Genomic DNA, 27,992 nt, shown 5'->3' with positions numbered 1-27,992 from the left:
ACAAATTGTATAAACACATTTGGAGATTTACTCTCCCATACCAGCATGAAACTCCCGATGCCAAAAGAATTGACAGGCTGTGGGAAAATTGCATGGGGCAACTTGCTGAGAAAACCAGAATGAAACACTCTTGTTTTCAGACTTTTGTGACACTAAACCCAGAGTTCTTCAACCTCACCTGCTGCTGCAGTTATCTAGTCTTGCTGCTGTGAATGAGCACCAAATTCTCCATTTTCGCTGGCAGCAATGGCACAGCATGAGAGACACAGATGTCTGGCTTTAGATTTTTTTTAGGAAGATCGTCCCCAGTGTCCAGTTCTGGGCGCCACACTTAACAAAACATTTGAAGGCATTGGAGACAGCGCAGAAAACATTCGAAGATTGGTTACAGAGATGATGAACTTGAGTTACATAGATAGATTGGAGAATTTGGGAGAGATATAGTAGAGGTATTCAAAATAGAGGGATGTGGTCAGAAGGGATAAGGAGAAACAGTTCCCATTGATGGACGGATCAAGAACAAGAGGGCACAGATTTAAGATAAATGATAAAAGAAGTAATAAAGCATGAGGTGAAACTTTTCCACACAGCAAGTGGTTAATGCCTGAATGCACTGAGTCTGGTGGAGGCAAGATTAATCAAAGCATTCAAGAGGGAATGAGATTGATATGTGAAGAGAAAGAATGTGCAGGGTTCTGGGTTAATGTGCTGGAATGGCACTGGGTAAATTGCTTATCTGGAGAGCCCGTACAGATATAAGGGGCTGAAAGGCCTTTTGTCCTGTAACAATTCTGTGATTCTATGAAGTGCATCTTAGGATCCTGATTGGAATATTTGAAACAATTAGAGGGAGGAACTCATCCTGGGAGCTAGTGTGGAATGGGTGAATCAAATAAATCTGTAACCCACCAACTGATCATCAAATAAAACTGGGTATCAGGTATTGTGTAACAGGATGACAGTGTGCCCCTCTGTGCCATTCCTACATCTTGGATTCAGCATATTTGATTGAGCAGATTATGTCACAAGACAAATCACCATACAATTAGACCCCTTCCTTTCCACAGATGTCTGGGAGGCTGTCATTTGAGCTCCCTAAAATGCCTTTAATGACTTTAATGTGGGGTTCACAGGAAAGTATCTGGTACATTTGAATTTGTGAATTTATCTATTTGAAATATCAAGGCTGATTCTCCCAATGGCTCTCCTTCTGCAGCATGTAGACCTGTCAATACAATGTATCACAGAATCAGTACATAAGGAGGCTATTCAGCCTATCAAGTCTGTACCAACCACAATCTCACCCAGGCCTTATACCCATAACTGCATACACTTACTCTGCGAATCCCCCTTGGTACTAGGGTCAATTTATCATGGCCAATCAACATAACCCGCACATCTTTGGACTGTAGGAGGAAACCAGAGCACCTAGAGGAAACCCACGCAGATACAGGGAGAAAGTGCAAACTCCACACAGATAGTGACCAAGGCTGGAATTGAACCTGGGTCTCTGGTGCTGTGAGGCAGCAGTGCTTGCCCTCCGTGCTGCCTCTAGTTATGTAGTTAGACATTCTTCAAACATGGATGATCTTCCAGATGTGTAATTTCTCAAAAACTCATGGTTACATGGCTTGTTCTGATACTCAACTAATGTACTACTACAAATATTGCCCAGAAAGAAAAATCTGTCATGCCATTTCCTCTTCATTTATAATTAATGCCTAAAAGCAGAGGTGGGGAGTTAAAATCTGGAGCATTTTCAAGTTTACCTCCCCCTCGGTAGGTGGGACCCACAGGAAAATGTTACTTACTGAACACTGAGCAGGTGTGATCATTGGATAGGTGTCCAAAAACATTAGAACTACTCAATTATATTCTGGTCTGAAATTCTCTTTTATGTCAATTATTCGATATTTAATTAGATTTCAGCTTCACACAAGGCTTTTCTCCACAGAATCCCTAAACTACATTATTACCTGTAATTTAGACAAAACATCTCAACATCTGGATTATATCTTAGTCCGTAAAATGTTCCTGGGTATCTAATCTATAATAGTTGGGCCCACTTCCCTGAGGAACTCCTACAGTTCCTGATGTTCTGGACTAAGATGATTAATCTACAACAACCACAACCTTCATTCTTTGTGCCAGGTATGACTCCAACCAGTGGAGGGTTTTCCACCTCATTTCCATTGACTCCAGTTTTGCTAGGGCTCCTTGATGCCACACTTGGTCAAATGCTGCCTTGAGCTTGACAGAAAATTTATGGGTGGGATTTTTTGACCCTTCCCTCTGGTGGGATCTTCCCTAGCTGTAGGATACCCTAGCAGCAGGGCCGGCGAGCCCTATGCATTATGTCAACATGCTGTAGACTTTGATGAGACTGGAAGATCCCACCAGCAGCCAATGGCAAGCTGCCTCCTGGAAAGCCAGAAAAGTTTGGCCTACGACTCTAAAATGGGAACAGAATTATCAGCCTATGTCTTTTAAACCTGTTTTATCTGGAAGCTACATCACTCCCCATGTGGAAAACCAATAACCAATGATGAAGATATTGTACATAGGAACCATCAGAAACCTTCAAATATAATCTAAAATGTAATCTATTCCTGCTACAAATCCATGCACCATTTGATTTTCCAAAATACATTGGCATCAAGGCTCAGCATTGGCAGGTGAAGGCTGACACTAATCACCTATTGCTCTTTGAAGCTGTTAGTGAGCGGCCTTCCTCAAACAAGTGGTTTGGCATAATTGGTAAAGTTGGGTGTGACACTGGAGTCACTTTTAGACCAAATGATGTAAACACACCCAATTTCCTTCCCAAAAGAACATTTATAAACCAGTTGGGCTTTTCTGACAGTTTCCAGTTTTACCGTCACTTTCGCTGATGCCAACAGTTTTACTTCCAGAGCTTTGAAATTGAATTCAAATTCTCAAACTGCCATGGTGGGGGAATTAACCTCTCATTCTCTGCATGATTGTGCAAACTGCCTCTATTTCAGCAGCATAATCCCAAAACTACTATATCCAATATTAAATTCCAGGTTGAAATAAATTCCGAATGATTCATTTTTACAGTGTGTGGTGGCATGAGGTTCAACCTTAACTTGCATTTAAAAAAAATTATTATGACTGGTAGAGTTGGTCTTTCAGGACTATGGGCTGAATATGCACTTCCCAAATTTAGTTTAGTTAAGCAGCATTTAATTAGCAATGCTGAATGATTCAGCTTATTTAAGCAAGCATCTTTCATGCATTGACGTTTGGTATTATGGAAGAAGGACAGTTTCTGCTGTATTTCTGTAGAATAAGGAGAGGAAGTAACAAAGGAAATTAGTCAAGTCCATTTCTGTGCAGATTTTTTCAAAATAAAGTCTAGAAGGAGGTTCTGGTACAGTTTCACTTCAAGATTTACCATTAGCGTTTTTTTTCAGCTGACATTTTATTATTTTAAAGAACAAACCAAATGTTTACCGTATGAAGTACCTTATTCATTTTATTCATCTATCAGCACCCTACGCACTTCCTTTCTAGGTACTGTGGAGGTTGTGGTGTGTGACAGGAAGAGAAAAGACCAGTTCTTTTCAGCTGTATGTGATAATATGAAATCAAGTGAAAAATAACTGGAGACTTGTGAGCAAAGAGATGGCTTTCAGAAACCTTCCCAATCGCAATGATGTCCTTCAGTGGTCCCCAAATCATTTGGCTGACTATTTCAGAATGGTAAGTAGACTGTTTTGTTGGTTCTTCCTTGTATTCCATCAAACTCCATTCAACATTGTGCTTTCAGTTGTAAAGACTGATGTTGCGTCTGACAAGCAAAGTAAAACTAAAAGACATTCATTGGCCCACAATGATTGTTGCAGAGTTTAGTTTTAAAATATATGACAACATGAACTTTTCACCATAAGTATAGTTTCCTTAAAGCCTAAAAAGTTCTTTGTTTAGCACTTCCACATATTAATGTAATCGTCAATTTTGTCCATATCTTTATTACCTCCAGACTTGACTATTCCAATGATTTCCTGGTCAGCCTCTCATCCTCAACTCCCTGTAAACTTGAACCCTCTTCTGCACATTATAACTCACTCTAAGTTCTGGTCACCCTATGCTCAATGACCTACATTAGCTTCCAATCCAGCAGCATCTTGATTTGGAATTTCTCATCCTCATTTTCAAATTCCTCCATATTCTGAACTCTTCCTATCTTTATAAATTATTCCAACACCACACAGCTTCAGGATTTGGGCATTTCTCCAGTTCCAGCCATTTCAGTATCTCCAATTTTCATCTGTCCACATTGACGGTTGCACCTTCAGTTGTCAGGACCCTAAACTCTGGACCCCAAGCATCGTGACACTTCTCCACCTCTCTACCTTTCCTTCATCTAAATTGCTCCTTAAAATCTGCCTTTTTGACCAAATCTTAGATCACTTGTTCTAATATTCCCTTACATTGTCAATGTTGAAGTTTATTTGATAACACTTCCTCTTTGGGATATTTTACTAAGTGAAAGGAGTTACATTAAAGCAAACTGTTGTTGTTGCATGACCCTGCATAGACGATTAAAAAGATAAATTATCATGTTTACAGTCTCTTATTTTTCTTTGTTTCAAAGATATTAATTGTAATAAAAATGTAGAAATGTTACCATTTTATATCCTCTGTCAAATCATTGTGCGGATTAATTGGTTTTGCAATAAAAATATTTAAATCAACAGCTAGTTTTCCAATAGACTCACAGTGATACATTGTGAAATGGGTGACTAGATAGAACTATTGTAAAAGGGGAATGTTTCATGAGAGAATAATTTAAAATTGCTTTAATACTTGCCCTGCTACCAGTGAGAGAAGTGTTACAACGTGGAGTTGTATTAATTTTGTTATGAAACGTGGCTTCAAGTTAAGTTGCAGCATTTTACTTTTAAATATTCAAACAATCTCATGTTTGGTTTGCATTTAATGAGCGAGATGTCTCTGTTAGTTGTATGTGAATGCTCCAAGTCAACATTTATTTCACAGCAGCTGCACAGAAATAATATTTAATGAATTAAGCAGAAAGGGGAGCAGGCCATTTGCCTCAGCATGTGTTGCCATTCATTCACCACATGATTAGTGGCAAATTGACCTCACTCTGTCCCATATCCCTTCACCCATTTTCCATCAACCACCTACCTATTCTTAAATGATTATTATGAAACTGACTTTATCAATTTACCAGAAAAACATTTATACCTCGCTTGTCTGCGGAGTCAACTCAAATCCTTGGGTTGATCAGGCTTCTTAGTCTTGGGAAGTACCCGAGAAGTTGTTTATCCATTATTCGTAGCTGCTCCTCACTCAATCCTTAATCTCTCCAATCCTTATACCCTGTCTCTCTTTCGCATAAATATGCAATGAGTCAAGAAGGGATAAACTAAAAGCCTATTTGTGTGAGCAACATGAACTCTTCAAAGGCCCAAAAATCTCTGGGCAATTATCCCATCCAGTCTGTTTAGGTTGAGCTATTTGCCTGATTTTTTTTTTCAAAGCAGTCATTAATCTATTTTTTCAGTCTCTGCACTGAGCAATTCTTCATCCTCAGTGATTTCAACCTTCATCTCAATCTTTAGTTCAGTGGAGCAGCATGGTTGGTGCAGGCTTGGTGGACCGAAGGGCCTGTTCCTATGCTGTAATTTCCTTTGTTCTTTTGTTCTCTCTGTTCACCTTTCAGAACTTCAGGATGCCCAATTAAATATTTTTGAAGTTGAGTTTCTGTTTATAATATATAATTTGTGCACAGCAAGATCCCACAATCAGCCATTTGAGAAACTATAACATCTATTCTCTTGATGTTTTTGAGAGACAGGAAAAAAAGATTTGTGGAGAATTTCCCTGTTTTTCTTCAAAACAGTGCCATGGAAGGTTTTACATTTGCCCGAGACGGAGCAGCACTCTCGCTCTGTAGTGCACCGGGGCAGCAGCTTAGACAATGGGCTCAGTTATCAGGAGTGAAATTTGAAACCACAAACCTTCTCACTCAGAGGTGAGAGTGCTGTTGCTTGAAATACAGCTGGCAGCAACTGAATGAAACTTTTGAATCCCACATTATTTTCAAACTTTATCATTCTGTTTGTATTCAACAGCTGGACTGGAAAGACTGTGAAAAAGTTGTTAAAAAGAACGGTATTAGTGGGCATAGATTTCTGGTAAGTACTTGGTTTGCTTTTGGAACTGTTCTGATGTTCACAGTGTGTATTCCATTGACTTGTCTTGAGCTTTCCCAGTGACTAGATGGGTGAGGGCATTAGTGTGTGCACTACTGAACCTTTGCAAATCAGACTTTTCCAGTTTTAGGATCTGGTCAATGCTGAGAATGTCAGATGATCAGCTGCAGGGAGGGGAAGGAAGTGAGCAAGAAATTAGATCTGAACTCAGATATGCTGGATATCCACAAGGCTTCCGTTTACTCTTCTGAAGGTCAGAAGTTGAAGAAAAGCTGGAATCCTGAGCTTGTCCATGACTTCAAACACAGTATGCATTTTTCAGAGAATCCAGCAGTGCAGAAAGAGGCCATTCAGTCCATTAAGTCTGCACCAACTTTCTCATACTCAGGCCCTATCCCCATAACCCCACATATTTACCCCCCTAACCCCCTAATCTGTAAAATTTGGGACATTAAGGGCCAATCCACCTAACCTGCACATCTTTGGAGTGTGGGAAGAAACCAAAGCACCCGGAGGAAACCCATACAAACCTAAGGAGAGGATGCAAACTCCACACAGACAATCATCTAAGTTTTTTTTAAAATTCATTCGTGGAATATGGACATCACTGGCTGGCCAGCATTTATTGCCTATCCCCAGTTGCCCAAGGCTGTTGAGAATCAACCACATCACTGTGGCTCTGGAGCCACATGTAGGTCAGACTAATTAAGGATGGCAGATTTTCTTCCCTAAAGGACATTAGTGAACCAGGTAGGTTTTTCCGACAATGATTTCATGGTCATTAGTAGATTCTTTATTCCAGATTTTTTTTATTGAATTCAAATTCACCATCTGCCTTGGCAAGATTTGAACCTGAGTTTCTGGATTAATATTCTAGTGATAATATCACTGGGCATCACCTCCAGGGATCTGAGATCAAACCCAGGTCCCTGGCACTGTGAGGCAGCAATGCTCACCGTTGTGCCACAGTCGTGGGACTGGATGTGAGATGGCAGGTTTGCAGATTAAAGCTGCGGGAAAATAAACAGGGATTGTTAAAATTACAGAGGGGAAAGTAATGCTGTGCCTGTCCAGGGAAAATACTTGTGCCATCACCAAATTCCTTAACCAGTCACTCTTCCACCACAGTTTTATACTTCTGGGCTGCCTTGGGTGAAATCTGGACTCCTCTACATTGGAACATCCCCTCCACAAAGAGCCCAAAGAAAGTTTACTGCTGGTGCCTATAGCTGTCAAAACACAAAAAACTATAACCACAATGTGTTTAGGCTAAGTGAACATCCCTCTCTAAACACAAATGTGCAAATTAGCTTTGGAAAGATTTTTCCTTCAAAACTCAATCCAAAATGTGTTGGAAGTGCAGATTTCCTGCCATTTTTGCTGAGATGTAACATCAAAGTTTTGATTGCACTTCTGAAAGGTAAAGCCTACTGAGTTGGGATAGATGCTGACCTTTCATACTTGCGCCTCGTTTTCCCAAATATTACATGCAGCATTTGACCACAACGTAAAAGTTCCTAGTGAGAAACAAGATGAATACTCTGGTAAAATGCTGACACGGCAAAGTAATGCAGTCAGAATGCATTACACAGAAAAATATGATTCTTCATGCCAATCATATAGCATGAGCTTTTCAATTCGAGATCTTAATTCCTGCATCACAACTTTGTAAACAATGTTTTAAATTTCAGCTTTTTGTCTTAAACTGCAGGCATAAAAAAATGTAAAGTGAAACTGATTGAAATGCTCAGATGGATAGTTTAGTGTCATATCAGAGTATCAGCGATATGGAGCAAAGATTGGTCAATGAAGTTCAAACACAGATTAAATAGGTGCTGCAAGTTGGAAGACCTTTTCCTGTTCCAATATTTGCTTGGTAACTTTTGTGCTGAACTTATTTAAAAGAGTCAACCAGAGCACAGTGGGGGCACTCCCGCCTCTTCTTTAAAAAATTGATGATTTTTCTGCCCTCATTGCCCTTACTCAAGAAAATTCAACAAGCACGTCACCTCATTGTCCTACATTTTGTTTTATTCTTCTGTGGGATGTGGGCATCACTGGCTAAGTCAACATTTATTGTCCATCTCTACTTTGAGAAGTTTTGGATACTGTTGGGGGAGATAACCTATCAGGGGATAACAGCAGCCAGTAGCCAACACAGCGGCACCATGGTTGGCTCGTTTGTTAAGCGGGGAGGGACAAAAAGGACTAGAGCAACAGTTATAGGGGACTCTATAGTTAGAGGTGCAAATAGGCACTTCTGTGGACATGAAAGAGACTCCAGGATGGAATGTTGCCTTCCTAGTGCCAAGGTCAAGGATGTCACTGAACGGGCAGAAAGCATTCTGAAGGTAAAAGGTGAACAGTCAGAGGTCATGGTAAATATTGGTACTAACGACATAGGTAGGAAAAATGATGAGGTCCTGCATCAGCAGTTTAGGGAGTTAGGTAGAAAGTTAAAAAGCAGGACCTCTAGCATTGTAGAACAAAGAACAAAGAAAATTATAGCACAGGAACAGGCCCTTCGGCCCTCCATGCTGCCCAACTTAATTAAAACCTCCTACCCTCCTGGGGACCATATCCCTCTATTCCCATCCTATTCATGTATTCATGCCTTCAGTCATTTCTTAATGTCAGAAGGTGTGAATTGAATTGGCTGATAACTGGAATTTGTGATGCTGGGGACCTCCAGAGAAGGTCAAGAATGATCATCCACTTGGCATTTCTGAAGGTTGTTGTTGCGAACGCTTCAGCCTTACCTTTTGCATTAATGTACTGGACTTCCCAACAGTGAGGATGGGAATATTTGTGGAGCCTCCTCCAACAGAGTTTTTTTCATTGTTCACCACTATTCACAGCTACATGCAGCAGGATTGTGGAGCTTGGATGTGATCCGTTGATTGTGGGATTGCTTAACTTTGTCTGTTGCATGTTGTTTTCACTGTTTGATATATAAGTAGTCTATTTTGTAGCTTTATCAAATTAGTACTTCTATTTTTTAAGTATGCCTGGTGCTGCTTCTATCCTCATGCACTCTTCATTGAACGAGGGTTGATCCCTGGCTTGGTCATAATGGCGGAGTGGGGATGTGCCGGACCATGAGGTTACAGTTTATGGTTGTAGACAGGTCTGTTGCTGCTGATGGCTCTCAGCTCCTCATAGATGCTCTGTCTTGAGTTGCTGGATCTGTTTGAATATCTATCCCATTTTGCACTCATTTTGTGTGGTAGTGCCACACAACACGATAGAGGGTACCCTCAGTGCGAAGACAGGACATTGTGTGGTGTTCACTGGTACCAGTGCTGTCATGGTAGATCAGGGAGGATGAGTTCAAGTATGTTTTACCCTCACCACCTCTGCAGTTTTACGAATATGTCCTTCAAAAGTGACTGTCCGTGAATTATAAGGGGTGATGAAAATTTAATACACTATAATTCTTGCAGGAGATCTTAAGAATTATTTCAAGTTGTTTTTTGGGGAGATAGTGCATGTTCTGCTTTGTGGAATAGTTTCCACATTGCTATCTTTATAAGCCTATTAATTTTCATCTAAGAAGTTGAAAATATTATTTGATGTGCATATGTTCATAGACACATGGAATCCCTACAGTGCAGATGGAGCCATTAAACCCATTGAGCCTACGCCAACAACATTCCCACCCCAGCCATGTCCCCATAATCCCATTTGTTTACCCTGCGAATTCTCTCTGACAGATACACAGAATTCCTACAGTGCAGAAGGAAGCCATTCAGCCCATTGAGCCTCACCTACAACAATGTCGCCCAAGCCCCATCCCGGTAGGCCTACATATTTACGAGGCTAATCTCCCTGACACTAAGGGACAATTTAGCATGGCCAGTCAACTGCACAAGCATTTCTTTGGACTGTTCCAAATATGTCATTTGTTAAAAAACATCATACATCCTCGAAATCATCAAGCCTGGACTGTTACCTTTTTCAGAGAATTGGGCTGTAATGGCAGAGGGACAGAAACCATGGTTTTCCACAGTATATTTAATCATTTCTGTCTGTCCTCACACCTGCTTACAAGCATGAACTGACATCTCCAATTGAAAGAATTAATGCCACCTTGATGTTAGTTTGGGATTCATAGGGGGCAATTGCGAGAAAGAGCAGGGCATTGGGATCAGTTTATAGTGCATTAGGATCAGTTGTAGGAAATGCAATCAGTTTGTAGGAATTGTGATCAGCTTATAGGAATTGGAATCAATTTGTTGGAAGTGGGATTAGATTGTGGGCTTTGGGATTAGTTTTAAGGCATTGGTATTAGTTTGTAGGCATTGGGATCAGTTTGTGGGAATTAGTGCACTGGGATCACTTTGTAATGTATTGCGATCAGTTTGTAGTACATTGGGATCAGTTTGTAGTGCATTGGGTTCAGTTTGTAGTGCATCACGATCAGTTTGTAATATATTGGGATCAGTTTGTAGTGCATTGGGATCAGTTTGTAATGTATTGGGAGCAGTTTGTAATGTATTGGGATCAGTTTGTAGTGTATTGGGATCAGTTTGTAGTGTATTGGGATCAGTTTGTAGTGCATTGGGATCAGTTTGTAGTGTATGGGGTCAGTTTGTAGTGCATTGGGATCAGTTTGTAGTGCATTGGGATCAGTTTGTAGTGTATTGGGATCAGTTTGTAGTGTATTGGGATCAGTTTGTAGTGCATTGGGATCAGTTTGTAGTGTATGGGGTCAGTTTGTAGTGTATTGGGATCAGTTTGTAGTGCATTGGGATCAGTTTGTAGTGTATTGGGATCAGTTTGTAGTGCGTTGGGATCAGTTTGTAGTGTATTGGGATCAGTTTGTAGTGCATTGGGATCAGTTTGTAGTGTATTGGGGTCAGTTTGTGGGCATTGGGGTCAATTTGTAGTGCATTTTGATCAGTTTATAGTGCATTGGGATCAGTTTGTGGTATATTGCGATCAGTTTAATGCATTGGGATAAGTTTGTAGTGCATTGGGATCAGTTTGTAGTGCATTGGGATAAGTTTGTAGTGCATTGGGATAAGTTTGTAGCGCATTGGGATTAGTTTGTAGTGAATAGGAATTAGTTTGTAATGCATTGGGATCATTTTCTAGTGCATTGGGCTCAGTGTGTGGTGCATTGAGGTCAGTTTGTAGTGCATTGGGATCAGTTTGTGGCATTGAGATCAGTTTGTAATGTGTTGGGATCCGTTTGTAGTGCATTGGGATCAGTTTGTACTACTTGGGATCAATTTGTAGGCATTGGGATCAGTTTTTTGGCCTTGGAATCCATTTGTAAGCATTGGGATCATTTTGTTGTGCATTGGGATCACTTTGAAATGCATTTGGATTAGTGTCTAGACATTTTGTGTTACAATATAACCATTAGGGATTCATTTGTGTGCACTGAAAATAGTTTGTAGTGATTAATAATTTAATTAATTAATTAATTAATTTGTAATAGATTAGTCTGCAGTGCATTTGTGTTCAGTGAAACGTAGGGAAGTAGCTTGTCCCAGAAAAGTTACGATGGACATTTGGTTCACTGTGAGAAAAGGGTTAAATTGAAATAGACCTGGACATGAATCACCCCTCAGACTCCTCTGTTCCCAACAACACAACTCCAATTAATCCAATCTTTCCTCACAGCTAACATTTCCAGTCCTGGCAACATCCTTGTAAATCTCCACTGCAGTCAATTGATTGCAGTGCAATCAATTCTTTCCTGAAATGTGGTGACCAGATGTGTGCAAACTATGGTCTAACTTGAACTGTATACAGTTCTAGATAACTTATTTGCTCTTATGTTCTATGCAGTTGTCAATAAAGGAAATCATGCCATTTGCCTTTTCATTCACCTCATTGATCTGTCTCACCACCTTTAAGCACACACAGCTCAAGGTCCCTCTGTTCCTTCACACTGCTCAATAGCTTCCCATTTATTGTGTATTCACTTGTTGCATTTCCCAAAATGTATTACATCACATTTCTTCATATTGAATTCCATTTTCCATCCTTCTGCTCAACTTACCAAGTCATCCATATTAAAGCTTCTCTCTTTATTGTCAACCACATGAATGGTTTTTATATCTTTGCTAACTATGTCATGCCCTATACATTTGAGTCTAGGGCATTAATATCAACTTTTAAAAACAAGGGATAAAGTACTGAGTCCTGTGGAACTCGTACTGGAAACAGCCTTCCTTTCACAGAAACACCTATTAATTGTTACCCTTTGAACAAAGAACAAAGAACAACACAGCACGGGAAACAGGCCCTTCGGCCCAACGAGCCCGTGCCGCCGTCCCATTGTCTCAGTGACCTATTCATGATTTTAGTCTACGCCTAATGTGCGAGGATCAGGGAGGTCCAATATAGGGACAATTTGTTACCCAATCAATCAGCCTAAAAGCGCATCTTTGGGATGTGGGAGGAAACCGGAGCACCCGGAGGAAACCCACGCAACCACGGGGAGAACGCGCAAACTCCCACAGACACAGGCCCAAATCCATGTGTCCGCACAGCAACAGAGATAGTCTCTGAGCTGTCATGTTGCCCTCGAGATGGTCCAGTTTGCTTCCTACAAGAAGCCAATTTTGGATTCAAAGAGCACCGGAACAGGCCCTTTGGCCCTCCAAGCCTGCACTGATCATATGTTCCTAACTAGACCATCCATTTGTATCCCTCTATTCCTAGTGTGCTCATGTGGCTATCTAGATAAGTCTTAAATGATTTTAGCATGTCTGCCTCAACCACTTTGCTTGTTAGTGCATTCTAGGTCCCCACCACCCTCTGTATAAAAAAGTCTCCCTCATATCTGTATTGAACTTTGCCCCCCTTGCCTTGAACGTGTGACCCCTTGTGTTTGTCATTTCCATCCTGGGAAAAAACTTCCAACTGTTTACGCCATCTATGCCCTTCATAATTTTATAAACTTCTATTAGGTCGCCCCTCAACCTCCAGCTTTCCAGAGAAAATTCAAACTGAATTCTCCCTGGTATTCCAAGAGCTTTTAATTGTTTGAGTCATTTGTCATGTGGTACTTGTCAAAAGCTTTTGTGAAAATCCATATGAGCCATGCCCACCATACTGTCCTTAGCAATCCTCCATTTAACCTTCTCGAAAAATTCAGTCAAGTTAGTCAGACATGACATTCCTTTAACAAATCCATATTGGCTATCCTTGATTGACCTATGCCGTCCTAAATGAAGATTTATAATATCCCTCAGAATTGATTCAAATTATTTGCTAATGGACCTATAATTATTCAAGATTGTTTTTGCTCCTGTTTAAAGCAACGGTACAGAATTGGCAGTCCCTCAAACCCTTGACCACATTCCAGTAGCCAGAGAAGATTGCAATATGATCAGAGGACCTGCAATGTTCTCCTCTCCCTTGCTTCTTTTAACAACCTGGGATTTATTTTAACCAGATCTGTCAATTTATCTGGTTTAAGAATGCCAAACCCTTTAATACTTGGTTTGTTGTAAAATTTATCCCATCCAATATTGCTCACTTCTCCTCTTTAACTATGACATCATTCATCAGCCCCCTCATTTGTAAAGACAGAACGACATATTGCATCAACACACAAGGCTCATCTTTTTTGATCCTGATTAGGTGCTCCTCTTTCTTCAGTTATCCCTTTGCTCTTCATGTGTTTATGAAATATCGTTGAGTTTCCCTTGAATTTAATTGCCAGCATTTTCCTATAATCTCTCTGATTTCCAAATTTACTTTCCAATTTCACTTCAATACTTACTGTTCTCATTCAGGTTTTCTAAAGTATTAACCTTTTGGTGCTTAACATAAGCTTTATCTTCATTGTGGGTAGCATGATGGCACAGTGGTTAGAACTGCTGCCTCACAGTACCAGAGACCTGGTTTGATCCCCAGCTTGACTCACTGTCCGTGTGGAGATTGCATTTCCTCCCACGTTCCAAAACACATGCCAGGTACGTGCATTGGCCATGCTAAATTCACCCTCAGCGTACCTGAACGGGTGCCAGAGGATGGTGACCAAGGGATTTTCACAGTAACTTTATTGTCGTATAAAGACCAATGAACAAAGAAAATTACAGCACAGGAACAGGCCTTTCGGCCCTCCAAGCCTGCACTGACATGCTGCCTGACTGAACTAAACTCACTATCTTTCCAGGGATCACATCTCTCTATTCCCATCCTGTTCATGTATTTGTCCAGACAGCTCTCAAAACTCATTATTGGATCTGCTTCCTCTACCTCACCTGGCAGCAGGTTCCAGGCACCCACCACCATCTGTGTAAAAAACTTGCCTCGTACATCTCCTTTAAACCTTCACTTTGCACAGTATTTAATGTAAGCCTACTTGTGACTCTAATAAATAAACATAAACTCTTTTTTTTGCCTCAATGCAGTTTGTCATCTATGGCTCATCCCAGCCTTTTTCCTTTTTGGGAACATATTTATCCAAAATCTTCTTCTTGAATGCCTTTGAATAACTCTGACACCAATTTACCCTCAAGTAGCCATTTCCAATTGACTTTTCCTAAATCGCTTCAATTTGATCAAATTGCCCTTTTTAGAATTAATTTTATGCTGATCATTTTGTTTTTTTTCCTGTAATTATGCTCAATTTAATTGAATTATGATCACTAATACAAGTGTTGTCCCAATAATTCCTTGTCTAACAACCCAGCTTTATTCCCAAAAACAAAATCCAGAATTGCATCTCCCTCTGCCCTCTCCACTGTTGGACTTGCCACAAACTGACTAAAACTGTCCATGGAGAATGCAATTTAGGAATTCCATGCCCTCTTTACTTTTCACACCAACTGCATCTCAGTTAATAGTAGGGCAATTGAGAATCTCCACAATTGCCCCCTCATTGTTTTTGCATTTGTCAGAAATTTGTCTACAATTTTTCTCTTCTGTCTTCCTGTTTTTGTTCGGGGAATCTATAGTACACTTCCAGCAGTGTTTTAAGCCTTTTTTTATTTCTTAGTTCAACGTGTATGTGTTCTTTGATGATAGCCCTGATGTATGGCTGTAATTATTCTTTAAATTAATATTTCCAGCCTAAATCTTATTTTAGAGACTGCTTAAAATAGACGAAGATTGAGATTCCAGGCACGTGCTAAGAAAATAAAGTCACAAGATTCCACTAGTTTTGAAGAAATAAAAATTAACTTCACTGTACAAGATCAAAAAGAAAAAAAGCAGTTTACAACATCTATCCTGTACTCTAACATTCGGGGTTAATCTGAGGTGCAAGTGAATTAACAGGCAGCCTATGGTTGCATGCACCACACTGTACAATAAATAGCAAATGTGACCAAGACATAGCCCACCCCCTTGGCATTCTAATGTGTGTGTGTGTGTGTGTGTTTTGTGTGTGTCAGCAGTGCCAAGGTGCCTAGCAGACATGCCTGTTTGCCCCTGGGCAGTGCTAGGGTGTCAGTCTGGCACTGTCCATGGGGCATCCCCACTTGCCTCTGACCTCCTGGAGGGGCCTCAATGGCTTCTGGGTGAGGAAACTTATTTCTTGTTAGTGGGAAGCAGTCATAAACCACACTAGAAGGAACCCCTCCTAACAGCGGGGGAGGAAAGGCGAGTGAACCCAGAGAATACTGTCCCAGGCCAGCTAATCATAAGGAATTTGTAACTTCCACATGATAATTGGCTCAGTGCAGAGCTGATTGCACTAAAACTTGGTTGTGAACCTCACTAAAGGCTCCCTGTTTGCATCTCCCAGTCCACAGCACAGCGGACCAGGAGAATCCCAGCCAATTACTTTTCCATGTCTTTGCCGAATCCAAGTATATTTTTACTATCTATCCAGTGAACAATAAGGAACTAATAAAACATGATTTTTTTTAAGTCAAAGAATGAACAAATTTATTAGCCAATGAACTTAAGGAAAATGATAGAAAATGCAATCAGACATACACACACAAAGCACACACACACGTTAGAATCCAAATAGCTGGTTCCTTCTTGCCTCTGGCTTGCAAACAACCAGTTCTTAAAGCCCTGCTAGCTGTATATTCCAGAGGGATTTGATAACTATGCCTGCTGCAGTTGTTGTTAGAACAGGTAATCACACTTTGTGATGTTACATTTCAGTTATTTTTGATGTATTTCAAGGTAGTAAAAATCAAGAGATGGAGGTTACAGAGGACTCTGTTTCTACTTGGATGGACTGCGGTCATATATTTTGATGGGCTATCAGTCCCCCATTGCCTTAAAAAGATTATAGTTCATTAAATCTGGTAGTTCACTTTTTTTAATATTGAGTTTCCTTAATATTGAGTTTCAATGTCTATAAATGACAAGAAATGTCCCTCTCTCTTCACACTCTCTTAGGGGCATCTTGTTTGGTTTTGAAACGTGGCCTCATATTTTTAAAACAGTTTGTTCTAATTTCAAATTACAAAATTTTGACTAAATTGAAGGTTTTAAAAAATCACTTTTCAAAAATAAAGAGCTGTTTCTTCATGACACTAAATTTCTATTGACATTTCTCATAGTTTTATGTGTCTTCTTTAAATTGGTTCATTATAAAATTGTGCACTATTTGAATATTGTGCATCTATACTCTAGTTAAAAATTGTACTTCGAAACTGAGTGACTGTTTTCTTTTATTTTACAGAACATGTCTGAAAATGACATTCAAAGGTTCCCTACATTACGAGTGCCGTAAGTAGTTCCAGAGATAATTTGTATGTCACAGGTACAGTGCAGGAGCTTCATGCAGGCCAGAGTATCACTTTACACTACATTGAAATTGTTATCCAGTATGTTTAAACATTCCAATCTGTGCATGACAATGGATACTCTCAACCTGAAACATCAACTGTTTCTCCCCATAGATGTTGGCTGACTTGTTCAGTATTTCCAGCATTTTTGTTTTTAATCAGAAAGTCTGAAATTGGATCACTGTATCCAGGCTGAAATACCATTCACAATGTTTATTCAGGAGCAGCTCAGTTTAGTGCTTACACATTGTGAGATTTGGCCAAATCCATCTACCAGAGAACTAATGGGAGTGTTCTAATTGTGCAGATAATGGCAGATTCTAATTGTGTAAAGTGGCTGATAGCAAATTTGCAGAGTTGTTACACTTTTCTCATTGACTGTGGTAGAAATGAAGATGGAGATGATTGTAAAACTGGCTTTCAATCTGCTGATTTGTTTTTTCTTACTCTTCCATGGGTTGTGAGCATCTTTGGTAAGGCCAACATTTGTTGCCCATCTGTAATTACTAAAGGGGTCGTGACTGGGTACTCATCGGGAGAGTCCCGATGCTCTGATGCCATGGGGGGGTTACAATGCTGCCGTTGATGGGGGGGGGAGGGGGGCAGAAAGTGGGCTGATATCTATAGGTGGGAAGGAGATGCGGGGGCATTGGCAGGAGGTCACATGGTTCACTGGGAGATGAAGGCACCTGTGCAGTAGTGCCCAAGTGCTCTGAAACCAGCTTCACTGGCATGCATAGGCTTTGCGCCCCCCCCACTCCCCCACCCTACACAGTACAAACCTCTCAACTGTCAAAAGAATTGAAAGAGTGTGGGAAGAGCATGAGAGGCCAAGCTTGCTGAAAAAACCAACATGAAATATAACTGTTTTCAGGCTTTTATGACACTTAGAATTTTTTTGGTAAGCTTGTGACCTAGATGTGTTAGTGCAAATATTTAAATAGCTGTTCTGACCTTGACTGGAAAAAAAATGAACGCTCCAAACTCAGAAATATTTGTTTCAATGATTAAGTACCAATTGTTGTTGCCTGTGTTTTTTTTCCACAATGGAGTCACTGAATTTCTCATATGTTTTGTTTTTTCTAAATCACTGCATAGTTTATGACATTCAAACCCAACAATAGTGCATTAATTATATCTTCATATATCACGTCAATTTTTAACATACGTTTAGTATATGTTTAGCCTCAGTTTGGGAAATCCTGGCACAGTATTACAGGTTTATATGTGTGGAACATTTCAATAGTAGCCTTTTTCCAAGAGCATTGACAGATTAGAGTACAATGAAGTTTAATTGACTGAATAAAGTCTGGCAAGTGGCTGTCAGGAGTTCACCACTATGTTTACAGGACAGCTCCTGATGTCAGATCCAGATAGGTCCAGACATGTTAGTCTTGAGCTCAGTCTGGCTGGGTGCTCTGTGCTCATTGTTATCATACTTTTTTGCAACATTAAAAGGAAATTGTCAGTGTGTTCAGGGAGTATTTCAGTGCATTGGAAGCAAACTGCACTGGGAGGCCAGAACCAGAACTTCCACACTGGTCTCAATGAAAACTGGGCCTTTGGCAGTTATCCCTCTGCAATGTTGGTGATAAACTGTTGATCCAACACTGGGCAAACTACTTATTTCATAAATATATTTAATACAGTTTGATTTTAATCTTTTTTAAATGACTGGACAGCAATTTTACATTTCTTGGTGATTTTCATTGACTATTTTAAACTAATGTTATTTATTTGTTGCAAATGATGTTGTTCGGTGAGTTGGTTGGGCCCATGGTAATTGGACTGAACTTTCTGTGATTTTTCATAGAACATAGAACACTACAGCACAAACAGGCCCTTCGGACCATAAGTTGCACCGATCACATCTATACCTACCAAGCCATAGAACTGTCTGTAACTTCCAATGCCATTAGATCCCATATACTCATCCAGAGGTCTTTTAAAAGACCCCAGTGAGTTTGCCTCGACCCCCACCGAGGGCAGGCGATTCCACTCACTCACCACCCTCTGAGTGAAAAACTTTCCCCTAACATCTCCTCTGTACTTGCTTCCCAGCACCTTAAACCTGTGTCCTCTCGTAGTGACCATTTCAGCCCTGGGAAATAGCCTCCGAGAATACACCCTATCTATTCCTCTCAATATTTTATAAACCTCTATCAGGCTGCCTCTCAACCTTTGTCTCTCCAGGGAGAAGAGACCCAGCTTCCTCAACCTATCTTCACAAGGCATGCCTCCCAATCCAGGCAACATCCTTGTAAATCTCCTCTGCACCCTCTCAATAGCTTCCACATCCTTCCTGTAGTGGAAGTTTTCCCCTAAGAACTGTAGTTTTCCCCTAAGAACTCTGACAGGAAATATAGGGAAATGATGACCAGATCTTCCCACGAGGATGGATGAACTAGGGTAGGAAAGTGATGTCAGTGAGGTATTTGAATGAGGTGAAAGGTGACGTACGTTGCCCCTCCTACCTTATTCATCAGCACCACACCAAGATGGACTGAATACTAGAGCCTTCATTCAGCCCCACTCTAGAAGTATTTCTCAACTGGTACTTTGACTGATTAGGTCGCAACATGTTTTAATGTATTCTTTCATAGTGTTAAAAAAAAACTTTTTATTTTCATTGTTGCTGTTTGTGTGCCAATATTAATCAGGACCCAGGTTTAACTCCCTTGCTCTTTGAGTAGTGTTAGTGATCTTTTACATCTAGATAAGAGAGCAGAGCCTTTTGTTTATCATCTAGCAGAAAGGAAAAATTCTAACTGCCAAATGAGCAAGAAAACTGGAGAGTTTCAGACATGGTTTTTTTTGTGGTGTGTTTGAAAATGCAATCTTATGACACTTAGTGAAAAAGATGCCAGAGTGCAATTTTGCCAGCAGTGGGAAGGGGGCAGGGGGGAGCGCTGGGGAAACTGGCTGCTAAGTTCTAGGGGCGCCATTGTCTAGGCACCTCAATTTCTCAGTATACTGGGAGATCTTCTGTCCCACACCCCCCTCTCCCAGCACAGTTCCTCAGTCAAAATGGCCTGCCCTTTTTCTGAGATTGTGTCTCCTAGTTCTAGACCCTCAGCCAGTGGAAACATCCTGTTCATATCAACCATGTGAGAATTTTGTAAGTTTCAATGAGATGACCTCTCATGCTTCAAAACTCTGAGAATACAGGCCCAGTTTCCTCAACCTCTTAGAACAATAGAAAATTACAGCTCAGAAACAGACCTTTTGGCCCTTCTTGGCTGTGTCGAACCATTTTTTGCCTAGTCCCACTGACCTGCACTTGAACCATATCCCTCCTCACCCCTCTCATCCATGAACCCATCCAAGTTTTTCTTAAATGTTACAAGTGACTCTGCATTTACCACTTTATCTGGCAGCTCATTCCACACTCCCACCATTCTCTGCGTGAAGAAGTACCACCCCCCCGCCAATATTCCCTTTAAACTTTTCTCCTTTCACCCTTAACCCATGCCCTCTAGTTTTTTCTCCCTAGCCTCAGTGGAAAAAGCCTGCTTACATTCACTCTATCTATACCCATCAAAATCTTATACACCTCTATCAAATCTCCCCTCATTCTTCTACACTCCAGGGAATAAAGTCCTAACCTATTCAATCTCTCTCTGTAACTCAACTTCTCAACTCTTCTCATAGGACAACCCCATCATCCCAGGGATTAATCTGGTGAACCTCTGTTGCCCTACCTCTATGATAAATACACCCTTCCTCCAACAACAAGACCAAAACTTTACACAAAGTTTACACCAAATGTGGTCTCACCAAGGCTTCATACAATTGCAGTATCACATCTTTCCACCTGTACTCAAATTGTCTTGCACTGAAGGCCTACAGGCCATTTATCTTCTTAATTGCTTGTTGCACCTGCATGTTAAATTTGCGTCACTCAAGGACAAGGACACCAGGTGCCTATGGACATCACTTCCTAACTTCTCACCATTTAAGAAATACTCTCCCTTTCTGTTTGATTCTACCAAAGTGGAAACTTCACACTTGTTCATATTATATTCAGTCTGCCATGAACTTGTCCATTTACTTAATCTGCCCAAGTCCTCTTGCATCCTCCTTACAGCACCAAGGCTGAGCAATCAACATCAAAACTGATCACAAAACTGAACAATCAACACCAAGCCTGACCTTTACTAGAACGCTGCTGGGATTTGATGGTACAATTTTATTTTTTAAAAAGCATTTAGATAGTTACATGGGTACGATGGGCATAGAGGAATATGGGCCAAATGCGGGCAATTGGGATTAGATTAGGGGTTTTAAAAATAAGGGCAGCATGGACAAGTTGGATTGAAGGGTTTCCATGCTGTAAACCTCTATAACTCTGTGACCACAAAATTGACCAAGCAACACAAAACTGACCACAAAATGAGCCAAACAACACTGACCAAATAAGACTGAAACTGACCACAAGACTATTGTAAACAACAGTGAAGCAATACCAAAACTGATCAAACAACACTCTGAGACTGTCCATATGACTGAGTTGATGGTGCAGACTAAATTGTATTGATGCAATTCAGTTTGTGAAACAACAGCAAGACATGGAAAAGTGGCAAAAAGCCTTGAAACAGCAAGATGGAGTTAAAAAAGCTCACAGATTCATGAAGCTGTGAAAAGATGAAAATGAAAAGATGAAGAGATGCCTCCCCCAGCAGAGTTCCTTAGTCAAAATGACCTGCCCTTTTTCTGAGAATGTGTCCCCTGGTTCTTGACCCTCAGCCAGAGGAAACATCCTGTTCATATCTACCGTGTCATATCCTGTGAGAATTTTGTAAGTTTCAATGAGATGACCTGTCATGCTTCAAAACTCTGGAGAATACAGGCCCAGTTTCCTCAGTCACTTCTTGTAGGACAATGCTGTCATCCTGGGGGTTAGTCTTGTGAACCTCCATTGCCATAAAGGTAAGGCAAATATATCCTTCCTCAGACAACGAGACCAAAATTTTACACAATACTCCAAATATGATCTCACCCCAAGGCTTTACACAGTTGAGGCAAGGAAAGCCTCACAGCACTTGGGTCACTGTGTGTGAAGTTTGCACATTCTCCCCGTGTCTGCGTGGGTTTCCTCTGGGTGATCCAGTTTCCTCCCGCACTCCAAAGATGTGCAAGTTAGGTGGATTGGCCATGCTAAATTATCCCTTAGCATCAGCGGGACTAGTTAAGGTAAATGCATGGGGTTATGGGGATAGGGCCTGGGTGGGATTGTGGCCAGTGCAGACTTTATGGGCCGAATGGCCTCCTTCTGCACTGCAGGGTTCTATTATTCTGTGGTAAAGTGAGGTGACTGATTCTGAACTGGCAGTGACATCATCTGGAACATCTGCATAACCAGTGCTAAACTCAAATTTCCAACAGTAAAGAGTAGGAGCCATTGAACTTAAAGGTTATTTTAGTTAAATGAGAGAGAAAGAGAGATCTCTATCTCAGCTTCTCAGCAATAAAGGAAATTGAAAAAAAACACATCATGCTACTGCCCAAGTGGAAACTAGTTCTGCAGAGCACTTCCTGATTACGCTATGGCTGATATAATTTTTGTAAAAGATGAATGCTGCAGAAGCTATGCAATGCCACAGTCTCAGTATAAGTTGCTATTTCTAACTATTGATTGTTCGACGTAACAGAGGTTCCCATGTAAGGAAAGTCATTAGAAAGCGCTAGGTTGAATGTTCTTCTCCCTGTGTTTTGGTTGGAACTGTCAGCTGGACAAATGCATTGTTTGCTGAGGTTCAAACTTTTTGATATCTTGCAACAATTTTATTGGACTTGCATTCTGATAAACAGCAGTGTGGCATGTTGTTCTTTAATTCTAGATGTTTGGACAAAAGAACAAAGAACAAATAAAATTTCAGCACAAGCCTTCCAAGCCTGCACTGACCAGCTGCCTGATTGAACAAAAACTCTCTACCCTCTATTCACAGCCTATTTGTGTATTTGTCAAGTTACCCCTTAAAAGTCACTATCATATCTTGCACTCAATATCCTCTGTGTAAAAAAAACTTGCCTTGTACATCTCCTTTAAACTTTGTCCTTCGCACTTTAACCTATGCCCTCGAGTAATTGATTCTCCCACCCTGGGAACAATTTTCTGACTATCCACTCTGTCCCTGTCCCTCATAATCTTGTAGACTTCTATTAGGTCGTCCCTCAACCTCCACGTTCCAGTGAGAACAAACCAAGTTTCTCCAATCTCCCCTCATAGCTAATGCCCTCCATACCAGGCAATCTTTTCTGTATCCTCTCCAAAACCTCCACACCCTTCTGGTAGTGTGGTGACCAGAATTGAACACTATTTTCCAACTGCGGCCTCACTAAGGTCCAAAAAAGCTGCAACATGACTTACCAATTTTTAAACTCAATGCACCAACCGATGAAGACAAGCATGCCATATGCCTTCTTGACTACCTTCTCCACCTACGTTGCCACTTTCAGTGACCTGTGTATCTGTACACCCAGATATATAGAACATTCCTTGTTCCAGGCCTATCCAGATTGCGTCCCACAACTCTTTCACTGGTACAGTGATGACTACTTCAAGCATGACATGTACAGTATAATGTGGATGAATGTGAAGTTATCTACTTTGATAGCAAAAACAGGAAGGCAGATTATTATCTGAATGGCTATAGATTGAAAAGGGGGAATTTGTAACAAGACCTGGGTGTCCTTGTGCACCAGTTGCTGAAAGTGATCATACAAGTGCAACAGATGGTGAAGAAGGCAAATGGTGTGTTGGCTTTCATAGCAAAAGCATTCGACTACAGGAGCTGGGGTGCCTTGGTGCAGTTACACTGGGCCATGGTGAAACCATACCTGAAATATTGTGTACAGTTTTGGTCTCCTTACGTGTAGGTTAGATGGATTATCTGTGGTAAATGTGTAGGATTACGGTGAAGTGTGCCTGGATAAGATATTCTGTCAGAAAGCTGGTGCAGACTCAATAGGCCGAATGACCTTCTTCCACGTTATACGGATTCTATGAAGTTATCTGAGGAAGGATGTTCTTGCAGCGGGTGTGCAATGGAGGCTTACCAGACTGATTCCTCAGATGGTGGACTGATGTATGAGGAGTGATTGCATCATTTAGGATTGTATTCACTGCAATTTAGAAGAATGAGGAAGGAGTCGCATAGAAACCTGTAAAATTCTAACAGTGCTAGGCAGGGTAGATGCAGGAATGATGTTCCCAATGACGGGAAGTCCAGAACCAGGGGTCACAGTCTGAGGATACAGGGTAAACCATTTATGACTGAGATGAGAAGAAATGTATTCACTCAGATAGTGACAAGCCTGTGGCATTTTCTACTACAAAAAGCGTTGTGGCCAGAATTTTACTGCCTTGCCTGCCCTGGAATTAGGCCAGGCTCACAGAACGGAATTCTCTGTTGGCCTTGGGTAGGAATTTATGAGCCTCGCCAGAGCGAGGTCATAAAATCCCATCCTGTATGTTTTCAAGAAGAAGTTAAATATAGCTCTTGAGGCTAAAGGGATCAAAAAACATCAGAGGTCGGTGGGGTGGGGTGGGGAACAGAAGCAGTTTGTTGAATTGGATGACCAGCCATGATCATAATGAATTGTGTTGTGGGCTCAAAGGACCCAATGGCTTACTGCTGCACCTTTTTGTTGCTGTTTCTGTGTTTCAGTGACTGTTACTTGCCTTACTTTGAGGATCCACAATTTTCAGAGTCACATTGAATTGTGCATTAGCTCCTGAAGTTGTGGAGGGCCTTAGAAAGCTGGGAATGCTCTCAGCAGAGGATTTGTGGCAGTGTGGGCATTTGGTGCTTGTGGGGAGATGGTGGGAGAATCTGTTGTAAGGCTGGAATTCACTGCCTTTTCAATTTGCTCATGGAAACTAGATACATCCTGTATCCAGGATGCGATGTTTCAGACAAGATGGAGAGGGATGTAAAAGTGGTGGGGGAGCTGCACTACTGGTTAAGGAGAATATCACAGCTGTACTGCAGGAGGACACCTTGGAAGTTCTCATATAGCGAAACAATATGTGTAAAGTTCAGGAAGGGTGTAGTCACAATGTTGGGGGTTTACTATAGGTCACCAAACTGCCTAAGGGAGATAGAGGAACACATATGTAGGCATATTTTGGCAAGGTGTAAAAGTAACAGGGTGTTGTGGTGAGAGATTTAACTTCTCCTATATTGACTGGGACTCACTTAGTGCTAGGGATGGGGATGGGGCAGAGTTTGTAAGGAGCATCCAGGAGGACTTCTTCAAACAGTATGTAGATAGTCCAACTAGGGGAGGGGCCATGCTGGACTTGGTATTGGGGAATAAGCTCAACCAGGTGATCGATGTTTCAGTAGGACAGCAGTTTGGGAACAGTGACCACAATTTAGTAAGCTTTATGATAATGATGGATAAAGATAAGTATAGCCCTCAAGTTAAGGTGCTAAATTGGGGGAAGGCTAATTTAAACAATATAAGGCAGGGACTGAAGAATGTAGATTGGGAGCAGATACTTGAGGGCAAATCAACATCTGGCATGTGGGAGACTTTCAAGTATAAGTTGATAGGGGTTCAGAGCGGCACATTCCTGTAAGGATGATAAATATGGCAAGCGTTGGGAGCCTTGGATACTGAGAAATATTGTGAGCCTAGTTAAAGAGAAAAAGGAAGCATTTCTCAAAGCTAGGTAGCTGGAAAAAGACGAAGCAAGTGTGGAATACAAGGAAAGTGCTCAGAAACTTAAGCAAGGAGTAAGGAGGGCTAACAGAGGTCACAAAAAAGCATTGGCCGGCAGGAATAAGGAAAATCTCAAGGTCTTTTATACATTTTATACATATATAAAAAAGCATGAGGGTAGACAGGGAGAGGGTAGCCAAGGACAAGAGAGGGAATCTATGCGAGGAGCCAAAGGAAATGGGTGAGGTATTAAATGAGTACTTTGCATCAGAATTCACCAAAGAGAAGGACTTGGTGGATGATGAGTCTGGGAAAAAGTGTGTCGATAGTTTGAGTCACATTGAGATCAAAAAGAAGGAGGTATTGGGGTTCTTGACAAACATTAAGATAGACAGGGCCTGATGGCATGTATCCCAGAATACTGAGAGAGACAAGGGAGGAAATTGCTGGAGCCTTGAGAGGAATCTTTGTATCCTTACTGGCTATAGGGGAGGTCCCAGAGGATTAGAGAATAGTCAATATTGTTCCTTTGTTTAAGAAAGATAGTAAGAATAATCCAGGTAATTACAGGCCAGTGAGCCTTACATCAGTGGTCGGGAAATTATTGGAGAGGATTCTTTGAGACAGGATTTATTCCCACTTGGAAATAAGTGGATGTATTAGTGAGAGGCAACATAGTTTTGTGAAGGGGAGGTCATGTCTCACGAACTTGATTGAGTTTTTCAAGGAAGTGACGAAGATGATTGATAAGGGTAAGAAACCATAGAAAACCAGAAAGAGGACATTCAGCCCATCGAGTCTGCACTGACAACAATCCTACCCAGGCTCTATCCCCGTATTTACCCACAATTCCACGCATCCTGGGACACGAAGGGGCAATCTAGCTTGGCCAATCCACCTAATCTTTGGACTGTGGGAGAAAACTGGAGCACCTGGAGGAAACCCATGCAGACATGGGAAGAATGTACAAACTCTGCACAGTGACCCGAGCCGGAAATCAAACCCAGGTCTTTGAAGCTGTGAAGCAACAGTGCTAATCACTATGCTACTGTGCCACTCCCGTAGGACAGTGGTTGTTGTCTACATGGACTTCAGTAAGGCCTTTGACAAGGTCCTTCATGGCAGACTGGTGCAGAAAGTGAAGTTGCATGGGATCAGAGCTGAGCTTGCAAGGTGAATACAAAACTGGCTCAGTCAAAGAAGACAGAGGCAGTGGAAGGGTACATTTCTGAACGGAGGGCTGTGACAAGTGGTGTTCCTCAGGGATCAGTGCTGGGACCTTTGCTGTTTGTGATATATATAAATGATTTGGAGGAAAATGTATCTGGATTGATTAGGAAGTTTGCAGACAACACAAAAGTTGTTGGATTTGTGGATAACAATGAGAACTATCAGAGGATACAGCAGGATATAGATTAGTTGGAGACTTGGGAGGAGAGACGACAGATGGAATTTAATCCAGACAAATGTGAGTTAGTGCATTTTGGAAGATCTAATACAGATAGGAAATATACAGTAAATGACAGACCCCTTAAGTGTATTGATAGGCAAAGGGATCTGGGTGTACAGGTTCACATGTCACTGAAAGTGGCTATGCAGGTGGAGGAGATAGTCAAGAAGGCATATGGCATGCTTGCCTTCATCGGTCAGGACATTGAGTTTAAAAATTGGCAAGTCATGTTGCAGCTTTATAGAGCCTTAGTTAGGCCACACTTGGAATATAATGTACAATTCTGGTCATCATACTGCCAGCAGGATGTGGAGGCTTTGGAGAGGGTAGAGAAAAGATTTACCAGGATGCTGCCTCTATGGAGGGCATTAGCTATGAGGAGAGCTTGGAGAAACTTGCTTTGTTCTCACCGGAATGATGGAGGTTGAGGGGCAACCTGATGGAAGTCTACAAGATTATGAGACAGAGTGGATAGTCAGAAGCTTTTTGCCAGGGTGGAAGAGTCAATTATTAGGGAGCACAGGTTTCAGGTGCAAGGGGCAAGGTTTAAAGGAGATGTATGAGGCATATTTTTTACACAGAGAGTGGTGGATGTCTGGAACCTGTTGCCGGAGGAGGTAGTGGAAGCGGATTCGGTTGTGGCTTTTAAAGGCTTTCATGACAAGAACATGAATAGGATGGGAATAGAGGGATATTGTCCCTGGAAGGGAGGGGGTTATAGTTAAGTCAAGCAGCATGGTCGGTGCAGGCTTGGAGGGCCGAAGGGCCTGTTCTTGTGCTGTAATTTTCTTTGTTTCTTGTTCTTTGACCTATTTCTTCAGTCAGTGCTGACAGCTTTGATACAACTCTATGGCTTGCTTGGTAAGTGTGCAGTTCAGAGTCAGCCATCTAACTATGGGTTTGGGGTTGCACGGAAGTCAAGCCAGTTAAGGAAAGCAGCTTTCC

The 27,992-nt window shown here is 41.3% G+C and overlaps 1 protein-coding gene across 1 annotated transcript in view; it reads left to right on the top strand.

Moving 5' to 3' along the window:
• The first annotated feature begins 3,604 nt into the window (after window positions 1–3,604).
• Window positions 3,605–27,992, top strand: part of lcp2a (lymphocyte cytosolic protein 2a) — a 178,584-nt gene continuing 154,196 nt past the window's right edge. The window contains exons 1-3 of the mRNA XM_080201161.1: window positions 3,605–3,726; window positions 6,129–6,191; window positions 16,822–16,868. Coding sequence (XP_080057287.1) covers window positions 3,649–3,726; window positions 6,129–6,191; window positions 16,822–16,868 — 188 coding nt within the window. The 5' untranslated portion in view covers window positions 3,605–3,648. The remainder of the gene's footprint in view (window positions 3,727–6,128; window positions 6,192–16,821; window positions 16,869–27,992) is intronic.

The sequence above is a fragment of the Carcharhinus amblyrhynchos genome, chromosome 13 (genome assembly GCF_965287045.1).
Source record: "Carcharhinus amblyrhynchos chromosome 13, sCarAmb.v2.hapA, whole genome shotgun sequence".
In the NCBI taxonomy this organism is placed as follows: Eukaryota; Metazoa; Chordata; class Chondrichthyes; order Carcharhiniformes; family Carcharhinidae; genus Carcharhinus; species Carcharhinus amblyrhynchos.
The sequence above is the reverse complement of the archived record's forward strand: the minus strand, read 5'-3'. Positions and strand labels throughout refer to the sequence as shown.